This window comes from Panthera pardus, unplaced genomic scaffold (assembly GCF_024362965.1).
Source record: "Panthera pardus isolate Hobbes unplaced genomic scaffold, ASM2436296v1 HiC_scaffold_13, whole genome shotgun sequence".
NCBI classification, from domain to species: Eukaryota; Metazoa; Chordata; class Mammalia; order Carnivora; family Felidae; genus Panthera; species Panthera pardus.
The window spans coordinates 145407886-145433844 of NW_026526688.1; the positions used below are offsets into that span (position 1 = coordinate 145407886).

Sequence of the window (25959 nt, forward strand, 5' to 3'; positions counted from 1 at the left end):
TGCCTTCTCTTCCCCTCTCCTAGGGGCGGAATTCACTGTGGGGTGGCCAGGCCCATCTGGGCTACTTGCACATTGCCAGGCTTGTGGTGCTGGGGATCTGGCGTATTAGTTGGGGTGGATCAGCAAGGTGCACAGGGGTGGGAGGGGCAGGATCAGCTCACTTTTCTTTCGGAGATCTGCTTCAGGAGGGGCCCTGTGGCACCAAGAGGGAGTCAGACCCTCTTCCATGGGCCTCTCGTCTGCGCTTGGCTCCAGAGACTTCATTCTGCTGGTCTTCTGGTGGTTTTCTGGGTTATTTAGGCATGCGTAGGTGGAATCTAAGTGATCAGCAGGACGTGGTGATCCCAGTGTCCTCCTACGCTGCCATCTTCCTTACATCCCCTTTCTCTTTTCCTTTTGGGAAGCCTGGCTAGAGGTTTATCAATTTTGTTTATTTTTTTTCAAAAAACCAGCTCTTGGTTTCATTGATCTGTTCTACTGGTTTTTATTTCTTTTTTGGATTCTATATTGTTTATTTCTGCTCTCATCTTTATTATTTTTCTTCTTCTGCTGGGTTTGGGGTGTCTTTGCTGTTCTGCTTCTAGTTCCTTTAGGTGTGATGTTAGATTTTGTATTTGGGATTTTTCTTGTTTCTTGAGATAGGCCTGGATTGCAATGTATTTTCCTCTCAGGACTGCCTTTGCTGCATCCCAAAGTGTTTGGATTGTTGTATTTTCATCTTCATTTGTTTCCATATATTTTTAAAATTCTTTTCTAATTGCCTGGCTGACCCATTCATTCTTTAGTAGGATGTTCTTTAACCTCCATGCTTTTGGAGGTCTTCCAGACTTTCCTGTAGTTGATTTCAATTTCATAGCATTATGGTCTGAAAATGTGCATGGTATGATCTCAATTCTTTTATATTTATTGAGGGCTGTTTTGTGACCAGTATGTGATCTATCTTGGAGAATGTTCCATGTGCACGTGAGAAGTAAATATATTCTGTTGCTTTGGGATTCAGAGTTCTAAATATCTGTCAAGTCCATCTGGTCCAATGTATCATTCAGGGCCATTGTTTCTTTACTGATTCTCTGTCTAGATGATCTATCCATCGTTGTACGTGGAGTATTAAAGTCCCCTGAAATTACCACGTTCTTATCAATAAGGTTGCTTATGTTTGTGATTGTTTTTTATATTTGGGTGCTACTGAGTTCTGTGCATAGACATTTATAATTGTTAGCTCTTCTTGATGGATAGACCCTGTAATTATTACATAATGCCCCTCTTCATCTTTTATTACAACCTTTAATTTAAAGTCTAGTTTGTCTGATATAAGTATGGCTATTCCAGCTTTCTTTTGACTTCCAGTAGCATGATAGACAGTTCTCCATCCCCTCACTTTCAATCTGAAGGTGTCCACAGGTCTAAAATGAGTCTCTTGTCAATAGCAAATAGATGGATGTTGTTTTTTTATCCATTCTGATACCCTGTCTTTTGGTTGGAGAATTTAGTCCATTTACATTCAGTGTTATTATTGAAAGATATGGGTTTAGAGTCATTGTGTTATCTGTAGATTTCATGCTTGTAGTGATATCTCTGATACTAGTGATACTCTGATGCTTGTAGAGATACCTCTGATATCTCCTTGCAACATTTCACTCACAGAATCCCCCTTAGGATCTCTTGTAAGTCTGGTTTAGTGGTGATGAATTCCTTCAGGTTTTGTTTGTTTGGGAAAACCTTTATCTCTCCTTCTATTCTGAATGACAGGGTTGCTGGATAAAGGATTCTTGGCTGCATATTTTCTTTTTATCACATTGAAGATTTCCTGCCATTACTTTTTGGCCTGCCAAGTTTCAGTAGATAGGTCTACTTCTACCTTATGTGTCTACCTCTGTATGTTAGGGCCCGTTTATCCCTAGCTGCTTTCAGAATTCTTTCTTTATCCTTGTATCTTGCTAGTTTCACTATGATATGTTGTGGAGAAGATCCATTCAAGTAAGGTCTGAAGGGAGTTCTCTGTGCCTCTTGGATTTCAATGCCTGTTTCCTTCCCCAGATCAGGGACGTTTTCAGCTATGATTTGTTCAAGTATGCCTTCAGCCCTTTCTCTCTCTTCTTCTTCTTCTGGAATACCTATGATATGGATATTTTTCTGTTTGATTAAATCACTTAGTTCTTTAATTCTCCTCTTGTAATCCTGGGTTGTTGTTTTTTTATCTCTCTTTTTCTCAGCTTCCTCTTTTTCCATAATTTTATCTTCTAATTCACCTATTCTCTCCTCTGCCTCTTCATTCCGTGCTATGGCTGCCTCCATTTTATTTTGCACCTCATTTATACCATTTTTAAATTAATTATGACTATTTTTTAGTCCCTTGATCTCTGTAGTAATAGATTCTCTGATGATCTATATGCTTTTTTTAAGCCCAGCAATTAATTTTATAACTATTATTCTAAATTCTTGTTTAGTTATATTGCTTAAATCTGTTTTGATCAATTCTTTAGCTGTCCTTTCTTCCTGGAATTTCTTTTGAGGAGAATTCTTCCATTTCGTCATTTTGGCTAATTTTCTGTCCCTTATGGGTTTTAAAAGTGTGTTGTGTGCTCTGTACCTGTGAGCACTGCTATATTAAAAGGTGTGGGGGGGGTCATACACTGTCCAGGCCTGGCCCTTCAGGAGGTGGTTTTGGAGTGTTACCCGCTCTCTGTCGTTGTGACGTTTATTATTTTATTTTATTTCCCCACTTGTAATGATGTTTTGGACCATCCACCAGGTGTGTTTTGATTTGTTCCTTGGAGTAGCCCTGTAAAGGAAAACAAAGATACAGACAAATAGGAGGCAAAAACAAGCAAACACACAAAAAAATAAAACAAACAAACAAACAAAGAAAAACCAAAAACAAAAAACTGGAAACAATCCAAAAGCAAAAAAAAAAAAAAAACCAAAACAAACAAACAAAACAACCTAGAAACGCTGGCTACAAGTAAAGAACAATGTGGAGGTGATGCTGATGGAAAAGCCCAGACAAAGAGAAAAATGACAGTGTCAGGGAAAAAGAAAAAGTAAACATTAACTAGGCCGAGAGACTGAAAGGCTTAATCCAGAGAGAGAGAAAGGAAAATAAAGAAGGAGACAGGGAGAAAGAAAGGAAGACAAAGTTACCCAAACAGCGAAACTATACGGCTTGGTTATTCCAGAAAGAGAGAAAGGAGTGTAAAGAAGGAGGTGTACACCATGGGTCAAGACAATGGGTTCACTACGTCTGTTTAGACAAACCAATAACTGGAGTAATCAGCCTAGAGGAGGGAAGAGATAAGGAGGAGAAACGGTAAGGAGAATATACCCACATATCCAGAATTGAGCTAGAGTTAATCCAGGCAATGCTGCAGCGCTGGTCTGGAGGAGCTGTCTCGTTCCACATGGTCTCTCCTGCTCCAGCAGATACACAGCTACCCAGGCATGGAGGGGCGTGGTTTGGTGTAGGCTGTTCCCGCCTCCACTGTGGGCCCCACCGACCGAACCCTGAAGCCTGCCTTGGTGGTGGTGGTGGGAGTTGGCGATACCCTAGACTCTTCTCCACCAACCCGGTGGACTCCATTTGAGTTGTCTTCATTGTGCCATGGGTGCAGACGGGGCGGTCCTTCTTGCTCTGCCAACTCTCCTGACCCTGCGCTTGGCTAGGATTCAGAGATCCACTCCATGGGCTCTGGTGCTGGGGAAGCACCTCTCTGTGTGGCAGGGTATGTGGTGCTGGCTGGCTTTGCCTGTGCTGTAGCACTTCAGGGAGGACTGCCTTTTCCTGCTGGAGACTTCACCGCTGACCTCACCGGAGGTGGGGGATGCAAGCAGGTTTTGTCCTGTCCCATAGCACTCCAGGGAGGGGACCGCTTTCTCCTACTGGGGACTGCACTCCTACCGTAGTCCTGCTGAACCCAGGGCTGGCTCCCCTCCTCTCCAGGTGTGTGAACAGGGAGCCGGCCCCAGTCCAGAGCAAGCCCTACAGTTAGAGATGGGATCCCTCTCAGTCACAGTCCGAGGTTTTTCTCTTGTCCAGATACAGGGCTACACTTCCCCAGCTGCTCTTTCTCCTCCCTTTGTCCCTCTGCAGAAGGGGATCCCTTCCCTCCATGCCTACAGGGCGGTTTTATCTCCCCCAGTTCTCAATCACCCACCTATGGTTTCTCAAGTTTTCCCGTTTTCTTCCTGGTAGATTCAGTCTCTTTTCCTCCCAAACTCTTGGGGTTCAAAGTCCTTTGGCTTCAGCACTTCTTTGAGAGATGCGGGAAGTATGGAGCCCCCTACTTCTCTGCCATGTTGTGTGACTATTTCCTAAAGTAACACTTTACCTATGGATCAGTGATGCAAATTTTAGCAACTATAGTTGTTACCTGAATGTGTTCTTTGGAATAACTCTGCTAAGACAAGTCCTTGTTGACATAGTTACCACAGGTAGGGGTGGCAAAAATGCTGTATTTCTCCTACTGGTTTTCCCTGAAGCTTATCAAGATAAGAGGCTCATTCAAGGGTTTCCCAATTCTGTTGGCTTTGCAAGGGCGAATGGTTTCTCTCTCCTTTCTAACCAGGCTTCATAAAATTTTTGTTATCCTATAATGTAGAATTTAGCCATTTGTACAATAAATGTGCCCAGCTTTGTTTCCAAAAGGACACAAATTTATTTTATTTTTTCAAACAAATAAGGTATCCGTAGTACCTTTACTTGGAAGAATGAATATTATCATCCCTAGCATTAATTTTATCTCCAGAATTGAAAGACATAAATAGGCTTCCGAAATCTCTTAAGTGTCCCGGGTTTGCTTTTCCTTAGTATCCAACTGATCCCTACTGCTACATGCTTTGATTTGAGACTGACAAATGCAAATTCTGCATTTTTGCCAGAATTATCTATCTATTTAGCTTATGTGTATATTTAGCGTACATATATATATATATATTTAGCCTATATATATATTTATATATAAAGTAAGGAAGTGTAGGTGTTCTTTATGATTATATAATTCTCAAGGCTCAAGGCAATAGCATATACTAATAATCAAATTATTACAGGTTAAATTCTTCTCTTATCCAGATATATTTACTCATAGTCATCTTTATTACTGGAGTAAACGTGAGCTACATGCTTGGAGAAGGTTTTTGCAACCATACAGGAAGAATTATTTTAGGAGGCTGACACGTGTCACTCTTCCCAAGCAAGAATCAATGGATTTGCAACTTTCATTTCTTCAGATTGTTTCCTCAGAAACGAGTGACTAGATGATTATTAATAGCCCTTCCAACTCTGCATTTTCATGGTTCAGTGCTTGGAAAAATCTCAAAAGGACACAAACATATGTCTTGTTTATTTCATACATTGTGCAGTCCTTACAACATTTGGCATATGTATTATTTTATAATATATTTATTTTAATATATTTATTTATTAATATATTTATATATTAATGTATTTATTTTAATTTTTGTTTTTAAGAGAAAAATATTAATACTTACCAATTGCAGAACGAGGCCAAAAATTCTCTTTAAAAATAACATTTAAAGCCCTAGTAAAAGCAATCAATACTTTTTAAATTTTTTAAATGATTACTTATTTTTGAGAGAGAGAGACAGAGCATGAGTAGGGGAGGGGCAGAGAGAGAGGGAGACACAGAATCTGAAGCAGGTTCCAGGCTCTGAGCTATCAGCGCAGAGCCTGATTCATAGCTCAAACCCACAAACCGCAAGATCGTGACCTGAACAAAATGTGGGCACTTAACCGACTGAGCCACCCAGGCACCCGAAGGAATCTATACTTTTTTTTTCAATATATGAAATTTATTGTCAAATTGGTTTCCATACAACACCCAGTGCTCATCCCAAAAGGTGCCCTCCTCAATACCCATCACCCACTCTCACCTCCCTCCCACCCCCCATCAACCCTCAGTTTGTTCTCAGTTTTTAAGAGTCTCTTATGCTTTGGCTGTCTTCCACTCTAACCTCTTTTTTTTTTCCTTCCCCTCCCCGATGGGTTTCTGTTAAGTTTCTCAGGATACACATAAGAGTGAAACCATATGGTATCTGTCTTTCTCTGTATGGCTTATTTCACTTAGCATCACACTCTCCAGTTCCATCCACGTTGCTACAAAAGGCCATATTTCATTCTTTCTCATTGCCACATAGTATTCCATTGTGTATATAAACCACAATTTCTTTACTCTTTTTTTTTTTTATTTTTTTTTTTAGCATTTATTTATTTTTGAGACAGAGACAGAGCATGAACAGGGGAGGGTCAGAGAGAGAGGGAGACACAGAATCCGAAACAGGCTCCAGGCTCTGAGCTGTCAGCACAGAGCCCGACGCGGGGCTCGAACTCACGGACCGCGAGATCATGACCTGAGCTGAAGTCAGACACTTAGCTGACTAAGCCACCCAGGCGCCCCTAAACCACAATTTCTTTATCCATTCATCAGTTGATGGACATTTAGGCTCTTTCCATAATTTGGCTATTGTTGAGAGTGCTGCTATAAACATTGGGGTACAAGTGCCCCTATGCATCAGTACTCCTGTATCCCTTGGGTAAATTCCTAGCAGTGCTATTGTTGGGTCATAGGGTAGGTCTATTTTTAATTTTCTAAGGAACCTCCACACTGCTTTCCAGAGCAGCTGCACCAATTTGCATTCCCACCAACAGTGCAAGAGGGTTCCCCTTTCTCCAAATCCTCTCCACCATCTATAGTCTCCTGATTTGTTCATTTTGGCCACTCTGACTGGCATGAGGTGATATCTGAGTGTGGTTTTGATTCGTATAGGAATCTATACTTTTTAAAGTGATCTGGTGAGACAGAGTATCAATAGTTAATCACCACCACCACCACCACCACAGTGAAATATGATCTTTACCTGTCTACAATATTAGCATTTCTAGTAGTCATACCAATTCCTACTGAAAATTCACCATAGCCAATTCCAGTTCTTTCCATAGATACTGGATATAGTTTATTCAATATGATTATGCTATAGTTAAATTAAATACTAATCATTTCAATTGATATAAATGCAATGTCTTTAGATAATGGAGATCAGGGAGAAAGAAAGAGGAAAGCATAATGAAAACAATGTTTTTTATTTACCAGAATTCCTCGTAAAAATAAAATTGTAATTTTTGAAAAAATACTATAATGGGAAAGTAGGGAGAAAGGTGAATTTTCTAAAGAGTGCTAAATGTGAGTGGAATTATTTCATGTGAGAAAATGGAAAAACTTGAGATGAGAAAAGGAGGAGAAAAAGTAGAAGAGATGAATCAATGAGATAAATTTTTAATTTTTTTAAATGTTTCTTTATTTTTGAGTGAGAGACAAACTGCACAAGCAGAGGAGGGACAGAGAGAGAGGGAGACACAGAATCTGAAGCAGGCTCCAGGCTCTGAGCTGTCAGCACAGAGCCTGATACAGGGCTCGAACTCAGAAACCATTAGATCATGACCTGAGCCAAAGCTGGACTGACTGAGCCACCCAGACGCCCCAAATCAATGAAATACAGAAGACCATATGATTTTCAATGGGCTCCTTTCCTCTCCAACTAGTGTTATGACAGATTTCTAAATGCATTGACAGTCTAGATTCTGAATTCTTACAAAGACTTGAACATGATGCTTACGTCAAGTTTAATCAAATCCCAAGGGCAGGATGGCTCCAGCTGGCATCTAGGTTATAAAGTAATGGCTTTATGAATACTAAATACTCAGAAATGGAAGTTGTCTATGAGCACTCAGAGTTGCAAAGCATTTGCCAATGCCTGTGGGATGTTGAACATTTGTACCTATGTCAAATAATAATACCTATGACTACTTAATTTGCTACCTAATACTTCTTAAGAAAAGGAACAGTAGTTTACTCACTCCTATTACCTGAAGTTTCCCTCACAGAGATTAATAGATGTTTGATAATGAATTCTGATGAAACTAATTTAAGTGAGCCTAACAAGATATTGTGATATAATGGAAAAAGAAGATTGACTTTGGGAACAAATGACCTAAGTCCAAATCTTGGCTCAAGGTAACCTTAAGCAAGTTCCTTAAATTTTCTGAATTTTAGTCTTATCAATTCAGAATGTGGTAATATTATCTTTCTCAAAGTCTTGTAATAAAATAAAAGAATATAAAAGTATCAATTAAATAACAGGCATAGGAATGCAGTGTGCCTGTGTGTGTGTGTGTGTGTGTGTGTGTGTGTGTGTGTGTAAAATATACATTTTATTGTCAGGCCTTCAAACATTATAAGCCTTTGACATTAAAATTTGATATAGTAAGGACTATTTTCCTTACATTTAAAACAATCCTTTTGCTTAATTTTGTATGGCCCATGGGCTTCTGTGAAAATAGGTTCCATGAAGTGTTTATGTGAGGTTTTAATTGTAGTTTTTTTAGTATATCTATATGCAAATTTTAGTGGCAGCACTCTATCTCTGAATAAAATAATTATAAATGCATATAGTTCTTTTCTTTCTAAAATTAAATATGACTACTACTAACTTAGAAGAGAAATATAGGTGGAAATATAGAAATATAGGTAGAAATATAGAAGAGAAAGTAGGTATTAATACTGAAAGTAAGGAAATATTTTATTAAAAGTGCCTTGTCACTATTTGTAGTAATATACTGTTTGCATAAAACATCTGACATTTTTTACTCAACATTTTCATAAAAATTCAGAAATCACAAATAATTTTACTACTGTTCTTAGCATTATACCCCATTGGTGACTGTGATCTCCTTAAGCTTTTAGAGGAAGCTTAATATAACAAGGATAGAAACTGGTTAGCATTGCAGAATCTTGGGAAGTTTTAAAGACCTCATGATGACAGTTGCACCATGGAGTTAAAAATGGTACATTTCAAGGCAAGTCAAAACTGTAAATTTTTTAAAATCTTTATGTAGATTAAAATCCTTTTTTTCCTATGGAAGTTTTTTTTTTTTTTTCCTATACTCTCCTCCATACCATAATAATCCATACCCAATAATTACTGGCAGGGAAATTTCCAGAAAGAGAGAGAAAATTGAACCACCTCAGAGAACAATTCAGTAATTGTATATTTTTCTTATGAGTTTACAGAGATTAATAGATGTTTGATCATGAGAACAATGAGCAAGAGAACAATCCCCAGATGGATCTAAGAACTCCTTGTATTTTAGCTCTCAAGATTTTGCTTTCTTGTGAAGATATGCTTTTCTTAGAGTTTAGAGCATCAGATTATAAATCCTACAGAACAAACTGGGGAAATATCTAATATTACAAAATTTTTAACACATATGATACCAAAAGCACAAGCAACAAAAGGAAAAAGCAGATAAGTTGGACTTCATAAAAATTAAATACTTCTGCATATCTGGCAGGCACTATCAACAGAGTGAAAAGACAACTCATAGAATGGGAGGAAATATTTGCAAATCATATATCTGATAAGGGATTAGTACCTAGAATAAATAAAGAACTCCTACACCTCAACAATAGGAAAACCCAAATGACTCAATTTAAAAATGGCCAAAGGACCCAGATAGACATTTCTTCAAAGAAGATATATAGTGGCTAATAAGCACATGTAAAAATGCTCAACATGACTTATTGCTAGGGAAATTCAAATTAAAATCACTTTGAGATGCCATTTCATACCCTTTAGGATGGGTAATATTTTTAAAAAGCAAAAGAAAATAACATGTGTTGACAAGAATATGGAGAAACTGGAAATCTTGTGTGTTCCTGGGGAGAATATAAAATGGTGCAGCTGCTGTGGAAAACAGTATGGTGGTTACTTAAAAAATAGAATCACCGGGGGCGCCTGGGTGGCGCAGTCGGTTAAGCGTCCGACTTCAGCCAGGTCACGATCTCGCGGTCCGTGAGTTCGAGCCCCGCGTCGGGCTCTGGGCTGATGGCTCGGAGCCTGGAGCCTGTTTCCGATTCTGTGTCTCCCTCTCTCTCTGCCCCTCCCCGTTCATGCTCTGTCTCTCTCTGTCCCAAAAATAAATAAAAAAAACGTTGAAAAAAAAAATTAAAAAAAAAAAAAAAAAAAATAGAATCACCATATGATTCAGAAATTTCACTGCTGGATATATACTCCAAAGAATTGAAAGCAGGGACATGAACATATACTTGTACACCAATGTTCTTATATTACTCACAATTCACATTCATAGCATTATTCACAATTGCCAAAAGGTGGAAACAACCCAAGATTCCATTGATAGATAAATGGTTAAAGTGCGGTATATACCTTCAAAGGAATATTATTCAACTTTAAAAATGTAAGAAATTCTTACACATGATACATCATGAATAAACCTTGAAGACATTATGCTGAGTGAAATAAGCCAGTCACAAAATGACAAAAATTCTATAATTCCAGTTATACTAGGTACCTAGAGTAGTCAAAATTATAGCTACAGAAAAAAAGAATGGTAGTTGACAGGAGCTGGAGGAGAAGAGGGAATGAGAGTTATTGTCTAATGGGCACAGAATTACAATTTGGGATTATGAAGAAGTCCTGGGTATGTATAGTGGTGATGGTTGCACAAGAACGTGAATATACTTAATGCCACTGAACTGTGAACCTAAGAATTGTTAACATGGTATGCTTCATTATGTGTATTTTATCACAAGAAAGAGTTTTAACACAATAGGAAATTCCAGTGACCTTTATAGATAAATGATCAATAGATAGATCATGGATAGATAGATGATAGATAGATCGATAGATGATAGATAGATCAATAGATGATAGATAAATAATAGATGGATGGAGACTTTTGGAAATTATGTAAAGAATTCTTAACTTGAATAAAAGTGGTAAAGAAATACACATGGGGCAGGCTTGAATTCAGACTCATGCTTCTTAAGTTGGGAATCCAGGATAGCTTATCCGAATTCCATTAATTATTCTTCACCTATCTCTACTCAACATTAATTTTTCTAGAATATCTCTGTCTCAGGCTGCCAAATTCCTTGTTTTGAGAACTAAATAAAAAGATCTCAAAGTTATGTTAGAATTAAGCTGAAGGACATTCTGAACAGTCAGAGGCAGACACAGTACAAAGGACAGCACAGATAACAGTCAAGGAGGGAAGCCAAGAGTCAGTACTTAAATCCAATCTCAGTTATTACAGCTAAAGAAAAAGTGGGGGAGTGTAGTTAGGAGGAAAAAGAAATGCTCAGAATCCGGGATTGCCAAAACAGACAGCAAGACAAGAAAATATTATATGGTTCAAGAAGAGAGACTTTAGCTTTGTTTTTACTGAATGCTAGTCAAGTCTTATTGAGTTGTAGGTCAGACAAAATAAAGCCATAGTAAGAGGAAATTTGCTTCCATATTTTATTCTCTATGCACAGACCTCATATTTATTGCATTCTGTTTTTCCATCTCCATATGTCTTTCTTCCCTTCTTCTGTTTTCATTTCATGTCAAAACAATTCAAATCATACTAAGATCTTATTAACATTGGATAAGAGAGAAGAGTAGGAAGTTGAAATTGGGTGGAGAACAGATGGTGGCTGAGAAGTGCACTTGAGCTCAGACAGGGCTGGAGACAAGTTAAGTCAACTGTAGCAACAAATCCCAGGGAAGGCACTTCTATGGTTTATGATATTTCCAGAAGACAGTGGACTCTCAGTCTGTAGTATCAGAAGGTCCATTGAAGTGGGCAAGAAATTCCAAACAATGGCTGTTTGTTTTGGGAGTGGGAGCATGTCCAAATGTAGTAAGATTTCTGTGAGGAGGGAGAGGGACAAGGAGGATGAAGAATTGTCTCTCCACTCAAAGAGTGGAATTGCCTGGAACTAGATAAATCTGGTTAATCCAATTAATGCTTGAGATTAAAGCTAGAACCTTAAGCTCTGAAGAGGACAGGGGTTAATGATAGAGTAACTATAAAGAAAATGCAAAGTGATGCATGCATAAATGAGTCCTGTTTTTTGGCCAGCTCCAGTACAAAGCATAGATATAAGGTGATATTAATTTAAGGACTGATTAGGACAAATTATTGGAAAACATGGTTAGATAGAAGACTATTAGAGCTCATGGCCCATTGACTGGATTGCTGGAATTTTCTCCTGAGGTTAGTATTTATATTTTTATTCATCCTGTCAGTATAAGCCTAAGAACCTGGGAAGATTGAAGTTCAGGCTTAGCCCATCTGTTGAGCTAGTGATAGGTAACTGGGGAAAACAGAGTGAAAAGGAGACAGTTGTTAACACTTTGTTCTCTTGATCTCATTCAGACCTTGTCTCTCTTGTGTTGCATTTCATTTTAATTGGGCATTGTGAAGAATTGAATAATTTGACTTTTAAATCATATTTATTGAATGTTGTTGGTTTTTTTTTTTTTTTTTTTTTTGGCATTTCTTGACTCTGCTATTCCAGATGCAAAAAACAAAAACAAAATAAACAACCCTAAAACATATTGTGTTTAACATATGTAGTTCAACATTTATTATCTGATCCTAATCTAAGGCAAGTAGACATAAATAGAACAATAGACTCAATAATAGAGGACCATTGTAGACTCTGGGTCTGGAGTTCTCTCTTGTCCAGCAAGAGAGTAGGGCACAGGATTAAAAATGCAAGAGAGGCTAATGTCCAGGAGGAGATAAGAGCCCCTAGTAAGGGTCCTTGCTCCATTTTTATTAGGATCAGAAGATTTACAAGAGTGATGCACATTTACAGAGAGACAATGAAACCATGAACATTAATTCATGGGTGTGGGGAGAAGGAGGTTTTGGAGATATGCAGGTGTTAGGGGTTTGGGTCAATACAAAACAAGATTCTGGTGCTTGGTGGAAGGTTGTTTCCAGTTAACATGAGGCCCCACCTCTGTTTACCTAACTGGCCTAGGGGACAAGAAAGAGAGAGCATGCTACCTCAGGGTCAACAAGGCATCTTTCTTTTGCTAATTAGCTCTGCTCTGGGCATATTCACCAGCTTGTCTATAGCCCTATTTACCTGCTTACCTAAATTGGTCCTTCCTTCCTGTGAAAGCAGCTTTCTGCTCTTGTCCTATATCTTTGTCCTATACTGGGGGCCTGTGTCCCGTCTGTCCTACACTGGGGGTCTTTGCCCCATTTGTCATATACTGGGGGCCTTTTCCCGATTTACCTAATCTTATTTACCCAATCTTGTTTACCCAAACTTGGGTGTGAGCATCCTATGGCTTTCTGATTCTTTATATCTTGTTAACTCATCAGTGCAGACTCAGAGAATTCCTAAGCTTATTCCCCACAGAGGACTATATATAGTGCCAGATTTTACTATTAGATTAAAAAATTTCTTTGGGAGCTTAGTTTTTATCAGTCGATTCTGTGGTACAAACTGGCAGCCAAGAGTTTGGCTTGGCAAGTTCTGTGTTTTAAGATCATTTAAATTCTTATATCTCCAGGCAGACCGTGTGTTTTCCAGTTCACCATAATCCCTATGACCTCTTGCTAATGGTACTTAGATGTTACATACATTTTTCTAACCTGTTTGTTCATCAAATATGATTATCAAAACACATATAGAGATTTGGCAAGTTCTCCAAGCCCAGTATAACTCTAGGAGCAAACCTCAAAGAAGGAAAGACAAAGCTGTACAGATGTGATTAATGATAAGCTTAGCTCCATCACTGCCTAAGGGACATGCTCCCTAGAGACCAATTTCATAGCCCATGTACCAAGTTTATTATTATTGGCAGAAAACTACAACTTACTCCATGCTGTAGGTTATTTATTTATTTTTTTCTCATCTCCCTACTTATTTTTTTAAATAGACTTATATTTAAAGAACTGCTTTAGATTTACAGAAAAATTGAGATAATATTACAGAGAGTTTTCATATGTCCTACGTCCAGTTTCCACAATTATTAACATCTTACATTGGTCGGGTACCAATATCGTTACATGATGGTTATGGACTGAGTGTTTTTTCTCCTCAAATTTGTCTGTTGAGATCCTAACCCCCAAAGTAATGGTATTAAGAAGCAAGGCCTTTAGGAAGAAATTAAGTCATGAGAGTAGAGGCTTCTTTAATGGGATTAGTGCCTTCATAAGGAGAGATATGAGAGCTTGCTCAGACTCTGCTCTCTGCCGTGTGACACGGCAACCAGGACTCAGCAGACTGCAGCTGGGGAGAGGATCCTTACTAGAACCAACCAGGTTGGCATGGATTTCCAACCTCCGGAACTGTGAGAAATAAATATCTGTTGCTTATAAGCCACCCAGACTATGATACTTTTTATAGCAGCCCAAAGTGACCAAGACAATTCATATTAACCAAAGCCCATACTTGACTCTGATTTTCATAGATTTTACCTAATATTCCACGATACATTTTACTTAGTTGCCATGCCTCCTTAGGCTTCTCTTAGGTATAACAGTTGCTCAGAATTTCCTTGTTTAAGATAACCTTGACATTCTGACTGGTCTGACCAATTTTGACTGATCAGATATATTGTAGGAGGAAGAATGAGTTTACAGTAGAGAAACCTGAAAAATACTGTGTCAACCAAGGTCGACATCAACGTGATAAATTATGTGGATGGAAAAGGAAGATGTAATGAAAATGGCACTTTTCCTCTGTGGTCTTCCTCCTCTCCCTTCCATAATTTTTTTTTTTTTTTTGAATGAAGTCACTATGCACAGCTCACACCTCCAAGTACATAGTTATCCTCCATCTATGTAAATTATTTTTAATTCTTCTGCATGGGAGATTTGTCTCTTCTCCATTCATTTATTTACTCAACCATTTATTTATATCCATAAGACTCATGGATATTTGCATTATGTTTGGGGTTATAATATACTGCTTTATTTTGTTCTCAATTTGTTCAAGCTTTGGCCATTGGTCCAGCTTTCAGTTGGTTCTAGCTCTTATTTGACATGTCCTCGTCAATTTTTTTGGAGGGAAGCACTTCCTTACTTTCTGATGTTAGAAGATACTTAAGATTCCATACATAGTTCTTGACCCAGTCTTATGATCAAACAGTTCTCCAAAAGGCCCTCGTTCATTTTGTCAGAAAATGGTGCGCTTGTTGCTACTAAGTGTCATCATTTCTAGGTCCTATAAGCTGACAAAGGAAGGATATATATCTGTTTATAAATACTGTAAATATTCCTATATGGATCCATGTATATCTATACTGAATATGAATTCATATTGGTATCTCTAACTCTAATTCATAATTACGTAGATTATTTTAGTCTCTTCCCCTGCTTATCTGAAAGCTGCTACCACAACACACACAGAGCATACCATATTTTTAAATCAGAGTTAATATATCTTTGTTCACTATAACATCTGGTCAAAATTTTAAGTAATTGGAGAAGATATAGACAGAAAGAAAACACACGGTTTATATAAAATTTATGTAATACTACGTGCGAAGATATAATTTAAATTCTAATTAGTAACCATTACTAATTCTTACCTTTATTTTGAGATTAAAGAAAATGAAACAGAATTTTGGTAAACTAAAATTTACGAAATTTAGGAAGAGTGAAAAAATCTCTTCAGGAAAACTTTAGTGCTAGAAAAAGACATATGAGGAGAAGTCCGTGTCCATTTCACGTCAGCGCAGAGACCTCATTCAAGCTTTGCGGGAGGATCTTGTAACCGTCCAGATATACGTATAAGTGGAATCAATGATCACAAACTTCATTCTTAAAAAGTTTCAAATCAGCTGTTTAATAAGTGTGACCGGCATATACTAGAGAAGAATGAAACTGGTGTGGAAAGTCAGTAGAGGGTTGACTCACATAAATCATGATAAAGCTGCTGGAGACCAGTAGACACCTGAGCAGAAACATGTTGTGACTTTAATGAAACATGTTTCCATATGGAATTCTTGTAAGGGGCATGATGAAACCTTTGGAAGCACAATGAAAAAGTAAAGGTAGGCAGAGGTGAAAAGAACTGCATCACAACATGATTAAAACATGACCTAACCATGCCCTATGAAATAGACTTATTAGACACATTAAAACTGATCTTTAGCCCAAGTTCCGTAATTTTTTACAGAGTGATTAGAACATTCCTCTAGGTAGGTCTGAAGCAGACTTTATATGGAAATATCATCTGCAAATGTTTTCCCATCTTAGTTTTCCAACATCATCTTGCCAAATCATGTTAGAAGGTCTTGTAACAATAATATTTATCCCCTTGACTTTTATCTGTGGGAATGCAAAAAGTGTAGAAAGCTCTCATTCTTCACTCACTGAGAGTTGGGTTCTTTGACCCTTAAGTAATCTTCTGGAGAATACCTAATTGCTCCATCTGTAAATCTTGTGGGAAGAAATAGCCTGGTGTTTACTTTGTTACATTAAAAATTTCCCTATCTGTTGTCTGTGATCTGCAAATTTAGCTGACGGTTGCTAAACTTGAGGCAATTGCTGTCTGCTGTATTTTTAAGTGAGTAATGGAGAAATTACTGCTTCTAAAGCTTTCTTTTGTTATTGCAGGGTTAATACAGTCTTAAGCAATTTTTGGTTTGCTGTATTACTACAAGCAAGAAGTAAAATTGTTTTTCATCTTTTCTTCTGAAATTTTCAAACCTAGGCCCGATTGAAAATAGATGTATGATAATAAAAAAATGCTTTCAACTTATTTACCAAAATCTTGATGATAAAAGATTTTGCTTTGTTAACTTTAACCTATGAATCTATGTCCTGGTGCATTTCTAGCAAACAAACAAGCAGCAATTATGAAACTTACTTGATTTCGTATGTTGTGCATATGATGTATTATGTATTGTACTGGTTTACAATTAATGCAGTTTTAAGGTGAGCACTTTATTCTTATCTCTCCATTCCTTTTCATTTTGTGTGTGTATGTATATTTGCACTCATGCTTCTATTTGGTAAAATTAGACTTACAATTTGTATTCCACATAAATGGATTAAAGTGATGGAGTAATAGATCGCGTGCTCAAGTTTGAGTCTAAGCCTGTGTCTGTACAAATAAAATCCATGTCTATATACGTAATTTCGCTAAAGCAAAAATTTTCAGTTCAGCAAATTGACTGGCTGTTCCTTCTCTCTCATTCTTGCACTCTCTTACTTTCTCTTATTCTTTTTCATTTTTCCTTTTTGGCTTGTTTACATGATGCCCACTCTCCAGTTCGATCCATGAATTGCCTTTTTGATGGAATATTTTGCTGTCCAATGGCAGTGACAACATAGATGAGAAAGTAGATAAAATCCTTTAGCGTATTTTGAAAGCAAGAAAGATGAAATTAATGATTAGATTTTTAAATAAGGAGTCATTATTAAGATTTATCAGATTGGTGGTGCAGATGTCTTCACCTTGCTTTCAGGGTCAGACACTGATCATATTAAAGGTGTGTACTTAACACATTAAGAGGTTTCGTGTAAGGTCGGGAGTTCTTTGATTCACATTGTCTACTTATTTACCAAAATCTTGAGAACAAAAGATTCTGCTTAGGTAACTTTAACCTATGCATCTATTTCTCAATGCATTTTTAGCAACAAACAAACAAACAAACCAGCAATTATAAAAATTTGTTGATTTTGTTTGTTGCAGGTACTACGTATGTATTTTACAATTCAGTTTTAAGGTGAATACTTATTACTACCTCTAATAAAAATAATACTACAAATGGCATTAAAAGTCCCCCAAGGTCAGACTTTTGAGTGGCTTTTATGTCTTCTCACTTCCTTTTGGGAGGAGACTCTGGAAGAAGAAGGGCCTATAATGTTCGCAATTTAAAATGACGGTAATTGGAAGCTGTTAGAAGTTTCAATTCCAAATCTCAGCCCCTTACAGATTCCAGAGTCCATTTAGCACAGCTTTATCTGTAGGACTTGTTCTGTTTCATGCTAAACTCCAGCCACATTGAAATTCTTTCACTTCTCAATTTGTGTCATGCTCTTGCCTACAAATTACTTCTCCCCTGATGTCTAGACCAGCCTTGCCCACATATCCTTCTTCCCTTTGTGTGGCTAACTTCTCCTCATCCTTCAGTCTCCAGCTTAGATTTTCTCAGTGAAGTGTAGTCTAGTTAGGTGAGATAACTCTTGCTATATGCTTCTGAGAAATCTTGTATTTTTCCTGTGAATGTTATGCTAAAATTGTTTGTTATCTGTTTTATTCACTGTGTATGAGATCCATAAGATAAAAGACTGCAAAGGGTGGTAGGACAAGGGAACTTGAATCCAAAGAGGAGAATGTGGAAATGAAACTTAGGCAGAACTCTGAGGAAAAAGAGGCCCCCTAACACGGTCTGAGAAGAAATACAGGCAAGAAGAAATCACCTTGAGAAACAATGTTTTTAGGAACAGTGAGTACCAGGGTTGAATTTCCAGTTGGTTGTTTCTTGTGTATTACTCATAAATCTCTTATTGATGCTATTATTCTGCACACTTTTGTGCTCAAGAGTATTGGGAATCAGAAGAGAGAAAGAATGGGCTTTGTGGTCCACACCACAGATAATGTCGACCCACAGAGAGAATGGCAGCTGCAGGTACCTGAGTAGTTGTAAGGAGAAAAATCACAGAGGAAAAGTTGCAGTATGAACCAATGCATGAAAAAATAAGAGAATACTCTTCTTCCTCCTTCCACATTGTGGGGCTTTCAAACAAAGTGGGCTTAAAGGACCCCAAAGCGATAGTAAATGAGTGAGGAGGTACATAAATGTGAACCAAAGCTCTAAGATCCTTCTCTTTTGAGTAGAAATGTAAAGTTAGGCATCTGTAAGTTGGATTTCTTGAAGCTGTGGATTATTATTTTTCATCATTTGTGGAAAAGTTTCAGCCATTGACATTGTCACTTTCATTGTTGTCTCTCACCCTTTACTCTCTCCTCCACCTGTAAAAACTCAACTAGGTATTTGTAAGATCTTATCCCCAATCCTCCATGATTTTAATTATATTTTTTTATTATTAATACCTCTTTAATTCTTGGATATGAATTCCAGATAGAGTTCTTTGGTTTTAGTTCCTGGATCTCTAATTTTCTTTTCAGTAGTGTCTAATCTGTTATAAAACATCTCCACTGAGTATTTCAGTCAAATTGTTGTATTTTTACTTTTAAGAGTTTCTTTTTTACTTATTTTCAAATATGCTTGGTCTTTGATTATATTTAATCTTCTTTATCTCATATGTGTCAGTTTCACTCCTCAATTAGCTAAGAAGTGCTTTGTAATGAGTAGCCACTTCCCTCTTTCACTGAGTGCTCAGCTGTGCTAAGTTGTACAGACACCTGGGTTGGTTAGTTAAAAATATGAAGTCAGCCTTATTAGTGAAATGGAATACAAAGAGGAGTTGAGAAAACTTCCATTGTTCTATGGAAGAGACTACCATTTGTAACCCATCTCTGGACAAGATTTCTGTTTTTCTACAAAGGTTTGTAATGTTCCACATAATATACAAAATGCTAAGAGGGAGCATTTAAGTTTTTATTTTTTTTAATTTCTCTAATGTTGATTTATTCTTGAGAGAGTGAGTGGGAGAGGGACAGACAGGGGAGAGAGAATCTGAAGCAGGCTCCAGGCTCCCAGCTGTCAGCACAGAGCCCTATGTGGGGCTCAAACTCACAGACCACAAGATCATGACCTGAGCCAAAGTCAGATGCTTAACCAACTGAGCCACCCAGGCACCCCAAGCATTATGTCTTTTATTTTATTTATTTATTTATTTATTTATTTATTTATTTATTTATTATTTTTTAATTTAATTTTTTAATTTTTTAAATTTACATCCAAATTAGTTAGCATATAGTGTAACAATGATTTCAGGAGTAGAGTCCTTAGTGCCCCTTACCCATTTAGCCCACCCCCCACTCCTACAATCCCTCCAGTAACCATGTTTGTTCTCCATATTTATGAGTCTCTTCTGTTTTGTCCCCTTCCCTGTTTTTATATTATTTTTGTTTCCCTTCCCTTATGTTCATCTGTTTTGTCTCTTAAAGTCCTCATATGAGTGAAGTCATGATTTTTGTCTTTCTCTGACTAATTTCACTTAGCGTAAAACCATCCAGTTCCATCCACGTAGTTGCAAATAGCAAGATTTCATTCTTTTTGATTGCCGAGTAATACTCCATTGTATATATATACCACATGTTCTTTATCCATTCATCCATCGATGGACATTTGGGCTCTTTCCATACTTTGGCTATTGTTGATAGTACATTTGTGTCTTTTAATGCAAAATATTATTTTTAATATAAAAAGTTATAAAACAATAACTTTTAAAACTACTAAAGAAAGACAAACACCCAATGACTTTGACAATAAGTTTTATTTTAAGTTGTGTCATAGTTACACTTAGATTTCCACACCATCAAAACAGCAGAAAAAAAATCTCTTTGGGAATACATAAAAGCATCTTCAAGTCAGAAAATAAAGTCAGTGTTTAAAAACACAATAATTTAAATAAAATTAGAAGAATCCATTTGTACATAATAAATAAGTTTTAACTAGCAAGAAATTACTCGGTTAATTTTGCCTGTTGAATTTTTGCTGCTTTGAGAAACAATTATAATTCAGGATTCTTACAGTTCAACACAGCCCAGTACAAGGCAGGCAGTGACAAGACAAGGCTAGGACTATAAAAGTAGGATTTCTAGTTCAATTACAATTTCAGATAAATAGTAATATACATATACTAAAAAATTATTCATTGTTTATCTGAAATAAAAATTAATTGGGTCTCTTGTTTGTTTTCAATTTTGCTAAATCTGGTACCCTTGATCAACATAGTTCTCTGATGTCACATCATTTAATATCAAAATAAATAAAAATTCACTACCGTCATTATACTATCCTACCAACAATGCTTCATTTCCCATTTTCCCCAATTTATACAGAGAGATTCCCCTATTTGTGTCTTAAATAAATATATAAATAATAAATAAGCAAACAAGTTTCACTTGCACATAATAATTCGCCTGACATGAGAAAAAGTTAAAGTGCTTCCACATGTCCTCACGTCTCTGTGAGGTAGGATGGTGACTGATACTTTTTCTTCAGTTGAGGAATAAATACGGAAACAAGGACAGGGACTCCTGGCTCCTGGCCAGCAGGTTGAGGTTGAAAGATGTAACAATAACTACAAAACATATCCAGGATTTCCAGTTAAATTTGAATTTGTGGTAGACAATAAATAATATTTTTAATATAAGTGTGTCTAAATATTGCATGGGACAGTGTCATGGGACATTGGAAAAAAAACTATTCATTGTTTTTCCTAATCTCCAGATCTAACTGAGCATACTCTATTTTATCTGGCAACCAACCCTACACCAGACCCACACACTGCATGAAGTGCTGAAGTGAATTTGCTTGCTTGAAGTTTCATTGGCATCTTTATTGAAGAATTCTTGGAAACCATGGAGAATGTGTTTGTTTGTTTGTTTATGCATTTTGTTTCTCAGCTCTGAAAAGAAGTAAAATTAAAATCAAAATTTTGTAAATTAACATTATTTGAACCAGGAGGAGAGTATGGTTCTTGAAAATACATTTACTATGGAAATTAATACAGTCCTAGATATTCGTGTGTTAGCAATGTCCTAATTGTCAACTATTGTTGAAACTATTGTTTCTATAAATAGAAAGACCAGATAAGTTGTCATCCAAACCGAGACCCTTCTGAGGGAGCCATACTAATGATGCAGGGCACGGCATTTTAAGCCCAGACTTGCCCTGACAAACTGAGACAGATGGTCTTCCCAGTCTTGAGAACAACAAACTCACTATTGCCACTATTTTTTTGTTAAGTCAAAGGGGCAGATCCCTAGAGAGTAGTCTTCCAGTAGAAACAAGAAAATTAGAGGCTAACTTTTAGACTGTATGTCTCAGAATAAATGAAGCATCTAAATTAAAAACAAACAAACAAACAAAACACAACTTACTTCTTCAAAAATATCTCCACAACCTTCTGCACCCACTTTTGCTTGGGGTCCAGGCACACCTCATTTCCACTGACGAGCTTTACACTGAAATGACAGAGATATGATTGAATCAGTATTTAGTGGGTTTCAGACATCCCTTTGTCAATTCGAGTCGTGGTTCTTGAAATATAGGCATAAAATCTGAGTTCAAGTCGTTAGCTACGAGGCATGAGAGGTACTGTATGTAAATGTCATGGAGACAAAGAATTTCTTTCTTGTCTTGCCCACTGCTGTGTTCCTGTACCTAGAACTTTGTATGACACTTCTACCTTCCTCAATTATAGGTTTGCTGGAGTAAAATATCTAATCACTTTTGAAAGTACTTACATGATTTCTGAGTTTTCACAGTGTGGGCCACTGTCAATCACTGTCAGTTCTTTGATTAATTTGGGATTGAAAGGTGTGGAATGAGTTTTTATGCACTGGCATCGAAGTTCTGAACTAATTCTTGACACAACTGCAGCTGTGAAAGAAAAAAAGTCAATTCAGGATTAATTTCAACCTAGATACAGCTCTGCTGGCTACTCTCTCCTTAATTTCAAACTGATCATTTAGTGACGGGATGTTTGGTAAACATCTCATCTTTAGTAAACTCATTCTCAGAGTGGAAGCCTGGATATTCTCCTAGCTCCTAAATTCAATTAAAAAAATTGTTGGGGCGCCTGGGTGACTCAGTTCGTTGAGCGTCCAACTCTTGATTTCAGCTCAGATCATGATCCCAAGGCCATGGGATTGAGCCCTGTATCTGGCTCGATGCTGAGCCTGGAACCTGCTTGAGATTCTCTCGTTCTCTCCCTCTGCCCCTCTCCTCTACTCACATTCTCAATCTCTCTTTTAAAATAAAAATGAAATAAAATAACAAACTGTCACTAATGACAGAATTGATTGACTTCCCGCATAAAGACTTGGAGTTGCCTTTGTGAAATGTTGACATCCTCACAGTACTTTTTTTTCTACTTGGTATTGTGCAAACTTCTATGATGCCACAATGTTACCTACAGTATGTAAACTAAAATTCAACAACAGAGAAATTGCCTTCAGAAAAAGTTAATAAAAATAGATAAGTAAGTTGCACAAAGATGTCTCATATCTTGGGAAAATCCTTAATGCTTCACAGAAAAGAAAAAATATATAGAAACTACATGCTATGAACATTTCTAACTGCATTTGTTTCATAGGAGGGATCCCAAAAGGTTTACAATTTGTCAGGGTGTCTTTAAACCAAATAGGAATTGATAGTTGTCTGAAACAGCACAAGGAGTAAAATTACCAGGTTTACCATACTTGATATTAGTTAATAATAATATGGGTATCTAATAAGATACACTCTAAATTATAGATTTAAATTAAATGTATGCATACTACAGAGTATGAATGATAGGAACAGAATGTCGACATTAATCAAGCTTTATACTTTTCTAAGTGTTGTATAGATCAAGCCTAAACAATTAAAACTTCAATTGAACATGAAATGACTGTAAATATTATTTCCTTTTCTTGAATAAGAAGAATGTTATTAAAGCAGGAAGGATAATCTTGCAATCTAAGGATCACATTTAGACACAGGAAAACTGGTAGATCAGAAAGGCATGCTTACCTTCACACAGAGCTGCAGAAAGCATAAAAGCTGCTAAGATAGCAACAACCAGCTTGGAAGTCATGTTGACGCAAGGTGCTTTCGTTCTGGTTTCTTCTTGGCTCTTGTCCTAGACGCTTGTGAGCTCTGCTGTCCCAGAGGACTTGTGTTGGATGGAGAGCTTCTGTGGCTTTTTATATTATTCACAGCAGCAGAGAATATGCACCCTCATTCTTGAATTATGTCAGAGGAAATTCCACAATATGCAACCGTCTGCCTGCCCTTTGTGAGCAGACCTGAGTCATCCCACTCCTGGAACATGTCTCTTATCAGATTTTTGGCACGATGGAAATTCTATTTGATCTTTAACATTATTTAATGTATTTCATTTAAAAACATTTTCAACCATGTTTCAAAATAACTGTTACACATTCAAGCTTCTCTTCTTTGACACAGTCTTATCAGATGTACTTTTTTATTTATAAATAAATTTATTGGAGTACCGTCTGGCAATTGTTAGAGAAAGGTCATTTGTGATAACTCTTTTAGGGTAGGGTCATTCCTCTAGGGAAATTACAGGTGCTGTAATGATAGAGAAAGTAATCTTGACAACCACTTTTATTAGAGACACAATTTTGAGAAGTCCTTTTCTGCGTATTTTGGAAAGTTTCCAGAAACCATTACTCTTCTCAAGGAGAGTATTACAAGTTTTCAAAAGATTTGGTTTTCTAATGTATGTTTGAAAGAATGAAAAGGCGCACCTTTCAGTTTGGTTCTACTAATATTTATCAAGTAACTTCTGAGTAGTGCGGGGATCTAGAGATAGACAAGACTAAGTACTTGTTATCAGAGAGTTTGGTCTGTCATAAGAAAAAAGCAATATAAAGACCTGACTGTATTACAGAACAGACAAGTGGTACCGAGATTTTAATTCCAACAGGGACAGAAGGACAGAATATTCCAGAAGCAGTGTGAGCAGGGTGTTGAAAGGAGAAGATGAAGGAGAACAGCACATTCTACCTAAAAACATTGTTCAAGGACACATGAATGAAGATATGTCTGTGCTCCAGGAAGAGGTTCCCTGGGGCTACTTGATAAGGGTAGAATTAAGTAGTATCTAATGGAAAGGCAAACCGTGTATGCTTAGTGGAAAAACCATCCAGGTTCAAACTCGGTCAGCCACCTAATTTTTGTGTGGCTTTTAAACTTTCTGAGTTCCAGTTTCTAGTATCTATAAAATGGGTTAAATAACCCCACCCCGTCGCATAAAGTTAATATATGTAAACTTCCTAGCTGAACTTTTGAACTGGTAAATTCTCACCTATTCCAAGAGTTATGACTTATATTTCTCATTGTTGTCAGATTACCCACTTCCAAACTGCAAGGATATTCAACCAATAATGATTTCCTAAAAATCTCATTTGCCTTAGAGGCATTCCTGAAAGAAGATCAGTTGCTGAAAGACCAGTTGAACCAGCTCACATCATGTAAGGTAACAATACAATAAAATAGAAACATCATCAGTTCCAGTTATGGTTTGCTAAAATTAAAGCTCCAGATAAAATTCTGACTGCATTAGCACTCAAATTGCTCTTTCAAATGAAAATTTGGAATATGGAGAGTCTTATAATCTATAGAATTCCAGAATGCTTGAGGCAGTAACTGGTTTAAACACTGATATAAAATTTAAAGTAAATTCTTAGACCAAAAAAAAAAAAAAAAAAAAAGATTGAAAAGTAGAGCAAGGGTAATAATGTTTCAGAATTTGAACATTTGTGGGTTGGGAAGAAAACTTCCTTTGCTGAAAGATTTGTGTAGTAGGGGCACCTGGGTGGCTCAGTTGGTGAAGCGTCCAACTCTTCAGGTCATGATCTGAGTTCCTGAGTTCGAGCCTCATATTGGGCTCTGTACTGACAGTGTGGAGCCTGCTTGGGATTCTGTCTCTCTCCTTCTCTCTCTGCCCCTCCCCCATCATGCTGACTCTCTCTCTCTCTCTCTCTCTCTCTATCTCACACACACACACACACACACACACACACAAATAAATTAATAAACATTAAAAAAAGATTTGTGTAGTGATCTCAGCTTAACTTCTTAAATATCACTTGAATTTACTTGATGTCAGGGACAGTATGGGTGTGTGTGTGGGGGAGGGGTGTATTAATTAACTCTCACAGCAGTGGGATAAGTAATAATGTCCTCATTTAACAGATGAGGACACTTCACAATGTTTCCAAGTTCATATATCTAAGTTGTGGCGTTGATGGTCCCAAAACTTACTCTTTTGAACACTGGTCTAAAAGCACATGCACAAAAGGGGAGTTCATAGAACTTTTCTTCAGGACACTAGGCTACAAAGCCATCTTTTTATGACTCCATCCTTCTTCAGTCCTCAGAGATTAGTCTGTGTTTTCTCAGGGAAGAGACACTAAGAAAAAAAACTAAAACTCAGTCCAACTCTGGGCAAGTGCACAATTTATAAACAATTCAGTT

The 25959-nt window shown here is 37.1% G+C and overlaps 1 protein-coding gene across 1 annotated transcript; it reads right to left on the bottom strand.

Annotated features, from left to right (window-relative positions):
- Positions 1–20222: 20222 nt before the first annotated feature.
- On the bottom strand, positions 20223–23643 carry CXCL8 (C-X-C motif chemokine ligand 8). The gene is made up of 4 exons (XM_019467698.2): positions 23488–23643; positions 22218–22353; positions 21852–21935; positions 20223–21376 (listed from the first exon to the last, which is right to left on the bottom strand). Exons 1-4 carry the CDS (start codon positions 23549–23551, stop codon positions 21355–21357), a joined length of 306 nt encoding a protein of 101 aa, XP_019323243.1. The 5' UTR covers positions 23552–23643; the 3' UTR covers positions 20223–21354.
- Between the last annotated feature and the right edge of the window lie 2316 nt (positions 23644–25959).